A 10,338-nucleotide genomic window follows, 5' to 3' on the forward strand; every position below is an offset into this window, starting at 1 on the left:
TCGCCACCCCCCTTCTCTCTCTCCCTCTCTCTCAATTGGTGGGCGATCATGGAGGATAGAGCTCTATCTCTCTCTCTCCATGGAGGACAACACACACATTTTCTCTCTCTCTCATAGCTAGTGGCCATGGACGGGTGAGCACTCCCTCCCTCTCCCTCTCTCTCTCTCTCTCTCTCTCTCTCTCTCTCTCTCTCTCTCTCTCTCTCTCTCTCTCTCTCTCTCTCTCTCTCTCTCTCTCTCTCTCTCTCTCTCTGAGCTGGTAGGCGCCCTGAGATGCACCGGTGGGCGAGCACAAATAGATGAATAGGTGGGGCTAAAAGGTAGCGCGCGCGCACACACACACACACACTCTCTCTCTATGGAGGATAGCGTGTGCTCTTACTCTCTCTCTAACTCATAGCTAGAGGGTGGCCATCGAGGACAACTCTCTCTCTCTCTCTCCCCCAATAGGGCCAATGGAACACGACCAGTGATGACATAGTGATGGTGGGATAATGGACGACTAATAACTACATCTAGATTGTAGAGCATGGACAACTAGTGGCATGGATGGATGGATGGTGGCATGCGACAACTAGTGGCATGGATGGATGGTGGCATGCAACAATGTGCAAATGGCAAAGCACACATGATGGGCAATGATGTGTAGACGACATGGCACATGTGACCATGATGGGCAATGAGGGTGCGACGACATGGCACATGCGACATGGTCACTGGCGGGGTTGGGGGCGATGGATGGCAGAGGAATAAAGACAGTGACATTAGAGCGTGCCACATGGACAAGGTGTGAATGCCAATGGGATAGGATATATATATATACATATACATACATATATATACATATACATACATATATATATATATATACATATATATATATATATATATATGAAAAAAATTAGAGAGAGAGAGAGAGGGAGGGAGAGAGATGAAAAAAATTAGAGGGGGAGGTGAGGAAGAGAGAGAGAGAGTGAGGAAAAGAAATAGGAGAGAGAAATGAAAAAATTAGAGAGAGTTGAGGAGAGAGAGTGTGCACAAAAATGAAGAGAGAGAAGAGAGGAAAGTGGAAGAGAAAAAAGAGAGAGAGGAAAAAATGGGATATATATATATATATATATATATATATATATATATATATATATATATATATATATATATGCGTGCGTGTGTGTGTGTCTCTCTCTCTTCTGAAGACCAAAATAGCCTATGAGACATATCCATTTACAAAGGAGTATCCTCATGATATCATGAAAGTGAAAACAAAAAACCTATCTAAATGTGCAAGAAGTGTAGACACCATCATTTGGGCAAGACCTTAATGGATACAACTATGTCCATTTGGGGACACAAGGCTATATGCATGTGAGATACAACGACTCCATGAAGATCCAACACTATCCAATGAATATAGGGGGATGTAAAATGTGATAACTAGGTGAGGGTTCCTAGAACAAGCTCCTAAGTAGCTCCTAGGGACAAGTGCTAACTCAATGGGCTATGTATATCTCATGTCACTATTGAATCTGGATGACCTCTTGACTAGTGGGAGTATGGCCGCTTCTTGCTAAATGCACTAGGTCATCTAGTCCAATCTCTTGTGCTCTTTATAGTGACAACCCTTTCGGTGTCCCTGTCCCTAGATATGTATGTCCCCTAACCAATGCGGTTCCCTGATAGAACTCCATCAAGATTGTCTATCATGCTCTATCCCATGTACCTCTGCCAAGCGGGATGCTTTGACTCTAGTTCCCCAATATGGAGAGAGAGAGAGAGAGAGAGAGAGAGAGAGAGAGAGAGAGAGAGAGAGAGAGAGAGAGAGAGAGAGAGAGAGAGAGAGAGAGAGAGGAGGAGGAGGAGGAGGAGAAGAATATAGAGGAAAAAGAGGGGGGAAAGGGAGAGAGAGAGATAGAGAGAAGAAAAGAAAAAAGAGGGAGAGAGAGAGAGAGAGGGGAAAGAGAGAGAGACATAGAGAAAAGAAAAGAAAAAAGAGGAGAGAGAGAGAGAGAGAGAGAGAGAGAGAGAGAGAGAGAGCAAAAAATTGAACACCAAGAGAGAAGAAAAAGAAAAGGGGAGAGAGGAAGAACCATGGAGAGAGAAAAAGTGAGAGAGAGGGGGAGGGAAAAAGAGGAGAGAGAGAGAGGAAAAGAAAAAAGAGGGGAGAGAGAGAAGAAAAGAAGAGAGAAGAAAATAAAAAAGAGGGGAGAGAGAGATAGAGAGGGGAGAAGAAAAAAGGAACAAAAAGGGAGAGAGAGAAGATAAAAGAAAGAGAGAAAATGTACAATAGAAACGAGAAGAAATCAAAAAACGAGAGAGAGAGAGAGAGAGAGAGAGAGAGAGAGAGAGAGAGAGAGAGAGAGAGAGGAGAAAAAAAGGAAAAGAGAAGGAAAAAAGAGGAAGAGAGAAAAATGAAGTTGTTACGTGATAGGGAAGTAAGGAACACTAGTACTATGATTAGAGACAACTAGGATTCTTTTTCCAAGCTCATATTAGTTGGGTGAAAGGTTATAGAAGAGGATTTGGTGAGCAAAGCATTCGGTTGGCTGCTGGATGGGGGGCTTTGGAAAATGCCATAGGACTCGTTCCTTTGATTTTCCATCATAGCAAAGGCATTGCGTGGACAAGGAACTCTTTGCAACATCAATTAACAAGGTGGATGGATGGTGAGAGGCTAAAGCGAAGGGGCGAAGTTAACTAAGGCTGGTTACACACCAAATGACAGACGCCCGCTTTGTAAGCCGTCCGCAATCTTTTACACACTAGAGAGGACATGACCTAACACCGCAATATTGGCCCTCCTAAGGCCGGTTACACATAGGCGTCCAGACCCAGTTTCCAAAAAAAACAAAGTGTCTGTTGGTTGATGTGGAGCGATTTGATTTGCTCCGCTTTTTTCGATTGGTAGACACTTTTTCCGCGCCCATTAACTAGACAAGGCCTTTATCTAAAAAAAGTTTATGTGCACCTGACAAGATTTAAGCCCCCATCAATGGGGATGAGGTTACCCTTTACTAACCACTAGAACATAAAGCTTTTGGTGTTGTAAAGGAGTCGTTTTAGTGTGTAAACAACTCCACAAACTGTTTACGGGCAGGCACCGGATTTAGCCCTATGTGTAAGGGCCCTAACCTGCAGACACAAGTCCTACGGAGACGAAGCGTTTCAAGGAAGCCACTTACTTTCACCACTTTGGCGGGAAGATACGAAAAATTTTCTGGCTTTCCCTCTCCCCCTCCCCCTACCCCTCCCCCTCAACCTCGCCCCTTCCCTCCCACCCCCCTTCTCTCTCTCTCTCTCTCTCTCTCTCTCTCTTTGTGTTTTTGTGTGTGTCTGTCTGTCTTTCACTCTATGCTGTAACCGCAGGCATAGTCAATAGCCATACCTAACTAAAGCCGTAGCCACAGCACAACAGAGACACGCAGTTGCCGCAACCATAGTGTAGCCATGGTCGCGTCCCTCACACCTAACGCCATCCTCGCGCTGAACAGCGGCGAGGTCGATCTCCACCCCTTGGTCCAGGTCCTGGACGTCCGGCAAATCGGGACCGGCCAAAGCGTCCAAGAACGCTACCGTTTGGTCCTCTCCGATGGCACCTATATTCAGCAGGCCATGCTCGCCACTCAGCTCAATGAGTTTGTCAAATCTGGAGAAGTGCAGAAGGGATCCGTCGTCAAGCTCGTCGAGTACATCTGCAACACAGTGCAACAACGCAAGTTAGTATCCCTTATATTCCGTCTGAATCCTCCTGTTTTTCACGCACTGCAATTTGTGAAAAGCTCCACTTTTTCCCGAATAGATCGTGATTCTATCGAATGAGGCTTCATTTCTCGAAGCTCTAACCGTAGCATTGATCTTGTTGGTAGTTTGCAGGGGACAAATGTGCTAATACCTAGTGAATGTTCCTTTTTGAAGCTCTTTCTGTTGATCATTGATCTCGTTTAAAATGTGCAGGAAATAGACGTGCTTGCAATTGCAGAATGTGATTTCTCACTCCATATCTGCAGGATTGATTTCAATTTGTGCAGGAAATAGACACGCTTACTATTGTAGAATGTGCTTTCTCACTCCCTATCTGCAGGATTGATTTCAAATGCACACGGTGTAGGGGAATAAATATGCTTATAGTTGCTTGTTTTCTGCAGAATCATCATTGTCCTCAACATGGAGGTAGCTGTGTCAGTTTCTGATATAATTGGAGATCCTAAGCAAGTCATTATGAATGATCTGCCAAAGCAGCCACAGCAGCAACCGCTACAACAGCCACAACAGCTGCAACAGCAACATCAACATCCTGCTCCCCCTCTGCCTCAACTGCAGCCTCAGCCTAATAGCATGGCCAATAGTGCCTACAAAACAGGACTAGGCACAGGAGTTCAGCCAGCATACGAGAAAGAGAACGTTCCTTCTTATGCATCTGCTCAGTCTGGATATCAGAGTTTTGGTGCAATAGGTGGAGATCCGCGAGCTGCTGCTGGAGGTGGGATGTATTCCAATGCTCAAGCTGGTGGTTATGGCAGGCCTGTAGCTCCTGCTTCTACCTTTCAGCCACCACCAGTTTATTCGAACCGAGGTCCTATAGTAAAAAATGAGGCACCTGCAAGGATTGTGCCAATAGCAGCCTTGAATCCATATCAAGGCCGATGGACAATCAAAGCAAGGGTTACGTCAAAAGGTGAGCTAAGGAGGTTTAACAATGCCAAAGGAGAGGGCAAGGTTTTTAGTTTTGACCTCCTGGATGCTGATGGAGGTGAAATCCGTGTCACATGCTTCAATTCTGTTGCAGACCAGTTTCACGACCGCATAGAACTAGGAAGGATTTACACGATATCCAAAGGATCCCTGAAACCTGCGCAGAAGAGTTTCAACCATTTGAAAAATGAGTGGGAAATCTTCTTGGAGAATTCCTCCACTGTAGAGCCATGCCTGGAGGAAGATGGCTCAATACCTCAGCAACAGTTTGATTTCAGGCCTATAAGTGAGATAGAAAACCTGGAAGGGAACTCTATGGTGGATATTGTTGGTGTTGTGGTCACAATCAACCCTACCACCACCATCATGCGTAAAAATGGGACTGAGGCGCAGAAAAGAAGTCTACAGCTACGCGACATTTCTGGGCGCAGTGTTGAATTAACAATGTGGGGAGCTTTTTGCAACAATGAGGGCCAAAAACTTCAGGAAATGTGTGATTCTGGCCATTTTCCTGTTGTAGCAATAAAGGGGGGACGAGTCTCTGATTTCAGTGGAAAAAGTGTAGGCACAGTATCTTCTTCTCAAATACTTATAAATCCCAATCTTCCTCAAGCCTTCGAGGTAAAGGAATGGTTTGAGCAAGTAGGAAAGAATACAGCATCACAGTCAATTTCTAAGGAAGGTACTAATGGCTCACGCATTGACATGCGCAAGTCAGTATCTCAGATCAAGGACGAAGGATTAGGCAGATCAGAGAAACCAGACTGGATTGCCTTAAAAGCCACCATTTCCTACATCAAAACAGATACTTTCTGCTATACAGCATGCCCTCTTCCAGTTGGTGATCGCCAATGTAATAAGAAGGTCATCAACAATGGAGATGGCACATGGAGATGTGATCGCTGTGACAAAGCAGTAGCAGATTGTGACTACAGGTACCTTCTTTCTGTGCAGGTTCAAGATCACACGGGGATCACCTGGATTACTGCCTTTCAAGAGGCAGGTGAAGAAATCATGGGTGTGACAGCCAAGGAGCTTTATGTGTGGAAGCAGGATGAGAATGCGAAGTATGGGGAGTACATACAGAGACTGCTGTTCACTCAGCATTTGTTCAAACTCAAAGTGAAAGAAGAGAACTACAATGATGAGCAGCGGCTAAAATGCACTGTTGTGAAGTCAGAAAAACTTGATTTTGTTGCTGAAAGCAAAGTTCTCATTGACATGATTAGTAAAATAGCACGAGGGGAACAGACCAGTCAGGCTCCTTCAAGTGTAGCTGGTCCCCCAAACTCAGCAGTGTATAACAGCTATTCTGGGGGCTCCTCTTTTCCTGCTAGTGCTCAGATGGGGCCTCCTAGTTACGGAGGTACATATCAAGCATCAGTCCAGAACGCATATGGAGGGGGCTATGGCACTGCTGGTTCCTATGGTCATGGTGCAAATGTTTCTTGCTTCAAGTGTGGAGGGAGTCATTTTGCTAAAGAATGTCCTAATGATAGAGGTGTATCCCAACAAGGTGGCTCTTTTGGTGGAGGATTTAATGCTGGTGGCACAATGGGTGGTTCAAACTCTTGCTTTAAGTGTGGGCAAGGAGGCCATTGGGCAAGGGATTGCCCTGGGCAAGGAGTGACTGCCAGTTATGGTAGGGAAGCTAGCTATGGTGTTTATAGTGGAAGTGGAGGATCATATGGTAGGGGATACTGATGTACAAGAATGTTATACAATACTACGTCAGTTTTGCCTGTACCTTGTCAGTTTAAAATGTTCTTAGCCACATGTTTTGCAGTATATGATGTTTTTGTATGCATGACCCAATGACAAGGTCCGTACATTCAAGTTGTTGCCCAAAATAGAGCCTCTGTAGATATATTAGCACCCAATCAGTCAAGTCTTTCTGAAGGTGGTGCTCCTCTCAATGTCTTTATAGCCTCTGGAGAGCTTTTATAAAGTTGGTTCTTAAAATGAGCCCCCATTTGTGGCTAGAAGAGTCTGATGAGTGTAAATTATCAACATCACTCTAGGAGGTTGTTTGTATGAGTGAATATATTCATTATGTTATGGATAGATTGAACTCTGCTCCTCTAATCTTTTTTTGGGGTTTGTATCTCTCCTGCCACTTTATTTAAGTAGGAATATTCACCTCTTTATAAAGCAGCGATATGTAAGGTGCTTGTTGAGGCATGGATGATATATTTTCATGATTTAGCTTTGTAAGTTAATGTCCATGGGATTTCTCTCTAATTGGCACAAGATGTAATGGTATGGTTGGCTGAGGGCAACACTAGAAGCTAGGTGTAAGTTCATTGCCCAAGAGGGGGCCCAATTGGATGGCGATCATATCTAACTGGGGGCGTACTAAAGGTTTTGGGTTTGGCTGGGTCAGCTTATGTGGCTAGACAACTGCAGGTCGTCACTTCATCAGATTCATTTTTTTCTGCTTTTATTGGCCGTCAGCTTTCCACCTGGTAGACACTTGAGACAGCTGCCTTTTGTAGCTCCATGGCAGTCATACTGCTGATTTTGTTGCATCTAAGTATGCGTTTCACCTTGGCACATCCTTGGGCGCTCAGACAGCTGCGGTTCACCTCAGCATCCTTCGGTGGTCCAAAAGCTGGAGAGAGATCTGTAGATATGGTTTTATTTACCAGTGCTTGATATGTTAGTTCAGCTATATCTGAGTTATTTCAACTCTCTCTCTTTCGTGTGTTGTACTGTCTACTGTCTTAACTTATTTTCTCAAGCGTTTTCAAACAACAAAGAACATCTCACTTTTCCATAGTGAAAGTAGAAAAACACCCTCAATATTCTCTGATAGGGGAGATGCTTGCTATGTTTCAATTTAAGCTTAATTTGTGTTATTTAAAAATACTAAGGGTCAGTCACAGACAAACATAGATATGTTTAGATATTATATTAGATGAATATATAATTGTGCCCCAAACTGGGGATATGAGTCAGCTGAATAGGTGAACCATTTTTGGCTAAATCCATATCATCTAGTTTGCCTAACATACAAAATACATTCCAAGAGTCTGAAACCATAGAGTTGCATAAAGTAGTTCCAATTGAGCTCTATACTTTCTCCTTTAAAAAGTGGCTTCTTCTTGGTCTTTCAGATGGACTCGTGTTAGAATGCGAATCGTGTAGCCTCGACACCATATTTTATTACTCCAGGTGTGTCGCCAAAGATGCAAAAGTACGTATTATCCTCGCTTTGTCTGTCCCCTGAAATCATGTGAAGAAAGATGTCCCATTGTGCTGTAGACACGATGCACCTGTCCCAAAAATGATGGCTTTATAGACCAAGTCAGTCTAAATATTTGAAGTAGGTGTTCAGTGGGGATACCAACGTGCCATGTCTTGCACACTCTTTCTGCTCAGTAGGGATATCAACGTTCCATATCTTGTGTCTGTTTTTGCTTCAGACTCCACCCTGCCCACCATAAAACCCAGTATTTTTGAATTTAGACAATCAGCAATAAAATTTCCTGAGACTCCTAGCTGCAGGCCCTTGTTTTGTTTTGGTACTTTGCCATGCCAATGAGCCTACAAACATGGTATGCGACCACATTCCAACTAAGTTCAGATGAAGATGACTTTTTGAGAGTTGCCCTCTGTGCTTGCATTCCTCCAGGGACATCATGTGTCTGCTTGGTGTGACCCGTGGCAAACTTTGCATGCACCCTGTTCAGCTAGAAAATCTTCATCATTACCAAGGACAGCTAATGATGGTTTGAAGGCTCATGACCAGTAGATGTCTCCATTTTCACCCACGTGTGTGCTATTGAAGTCCAGTGTTGCTCTCTAAGATTCTAGTCATTTGATGATACTCATGCTGAGGTCACCATATTTGATTGCCTTCATAGCTTGAGTAGTGATAATATCTGTGGTTACTAGTACTTAACCCCTAAGCTGCACAGGAATTTTCTGTCATCTGTGTCCAGGGTGCATCCTGCTCCCATCTTTAAAGAAGATTTGTTCACCCTTTTACTGCTTCATCTTCGAGGTTGATCAACTGCAGGCCCCCACAATCCCAATCTTTCTTCAGGCTTCCTAAGGCAATGGGTGCAGGGTATCTGTCCTTGCCCTGCTTACCCCTCAAGAATCTACCAATCATGGAGTCCCATGAATTCTGGAATCCTTCAATCCATGCAAGTAGAGGTAATTAAAATTTGATTGTTGGAGAAATGAAAAGTTTCAGCATCTTGATCTTCACATGTAATGGCTATGTCATAGAATTCCAGCTACTTATTTTCTTCTTGATTCTTTCCAAGACCCACTTGGTTTTGGAGTATTTGCTCACTCCTTCCCCCATAGGAAAGCCCAAATATCTGAATATGTACCCCCTTTTCGTGACCCTGCCTCTCCATCCAAGCTCAAAGCATATCTTCCTTGGTTACATTGATCAAGGATGGGCTTTCCATACTTGAATTTGAATCCCAAGGCTTTCTCGTTTAACTCCAGCACCTTCAGGGCCTTCAACAAATTTTCCTTCTCCGATTTCAAGATCGTTAGCAGGTCATTTGTGAATCCTTACCTAGCCAGTTGCTTACCACGATATTTGACTCCCTCCAGGTCCCCATTATCAACGAGTTTGTCGATCAGACGAAACTGAAAATGTGTGTCTATGGACAGCCTTGATGGACCCGCTCCCCCGCGCCTTTTATTTGTAGGGGATCAAGGAGCGAACCAATGATAGAAATGAAGGCATCCGGCCCATCCTCTCGCATGAAGGGTAGGCTTGCAATCTTGTGATCGAACCCCAGTTTGAGTATTACCTGTTTCAGATATAGCCAGTTCACCTTGTTGAATTCCTTCTCCACATCTAGTTGCAACATGAAGATCTTTTGCCTCAATATGCTTGCCCTTTCCATTGCCATGATTCCATTTAGAGCATTGTCTAATATTGATCTTTCTTTTATGAAACCATAATGTTGTTTATTAATGCATCTTTGCAGAATTGGTGCAACATTGAAATGCATTGAACTTTAGCTTGGGATTCTTGCTGCTTTTCAATACAGTGATGCACCCCAACTCTGAGCCCTGCATTCCTTTACAAAACATGTGTAATCCCTGTAACTTAAGAAAACACTGAAATGAAGTTTGTGCTCTCTCAACACTACATCCGATTGGCATGAATAAACCCATTCAGGGAGCAATGACCTTTTTCATCTCTATCGAGGCCCTTCACGTTAACTGAGGTAAACTTGTTCCTGCACCGTCTTTGTCGTGATTATCAGCATTGTCCATTTTTTCAAAGACCTTCTCCCCATTTTCCAGATTGACTTGAGCGCCATCCGGCTTGCCTGGCTTCTTTTATTGGTCCATCTATTTTGAGAATCAATAACAGGACGATCAGGAGTGTGGACCTCTCATGCTTAGGAAGAGATTGTACCTACTACCCAATCTCGTGTCCTACACTCTTTGTTTTGTGTTGTACTATTTTTTTCATTGTTTCTTGTGTTAATACTTTGATTGTTTGCAATAGATACAATTTATTGCAGAGTTATTCTTGAGGCATTAGCAAAGGATGGCACATTCATTAATAGTTGTCAGGCAACCCTTCGAAAAGTGGGGGATTGACTTTATATGATCTATCACTCCATCCATTTAGTTTTCATTGGCAAACTACATTATTGTGGCAATTGA

The 10,338-nt window shown here is 43.7% G+C and overlaps 1 protein-coding gene across 2 annotated transcripts; it reads left to right on the top strand.

Annotated features, from left to right (window-relative positions):
• The first annotated feature begins 3,295 nt into the window (after positions 1-3,295).
• On the top strand, positions 3,296-6,878 carry LOC148014882 (replication protein A 70 kDa DNA-binding subunit A-like). Of its 2 annotated transcripts, none has more exons than XM_087665630.1 (2): positions 3,296-3,713; positions 4,143-6,878. In XM_087665630.1, exons 1-2 carry the CDS (start codon positions 3,445-3,447, stop codon positions 6,391-6,393), a joined length of 2,520 nt encoding a protein of 839 aa, XP_087521756.1. In that variant the 5' UTR covers positions 3,296-3,444; the 3' UTR covers positions 6,394-6,878. The 2 variants fall into 2 exon arrangements, with proteins under 2 accessions (XP_087521756.1, XP_087521757.1); XM_087665631.1 differs by lacking the exon at positions 3,296-3,713 and adding an exon at positions 3,727-4,053.
• Positions 6,879-10,338: the final 3,460 nt, after the last annotated feature.

This window comes from Lygodium microphyllum, chromosome 24, assembly GCF_053477565.2.
Source record: "Lygodium microphyllum isolate KBCC chromosome 24, Lygodium_microphyllum_v1.1.10, whole genome shotgun sequence".
NCBI classification, from domain to species: Eukaryota; Viridiplantae; Streptophyta; class Polypodiopsida; order Schizaeales; family Lygodiaceae; genus Lygodium; species Lygodium microphyllum.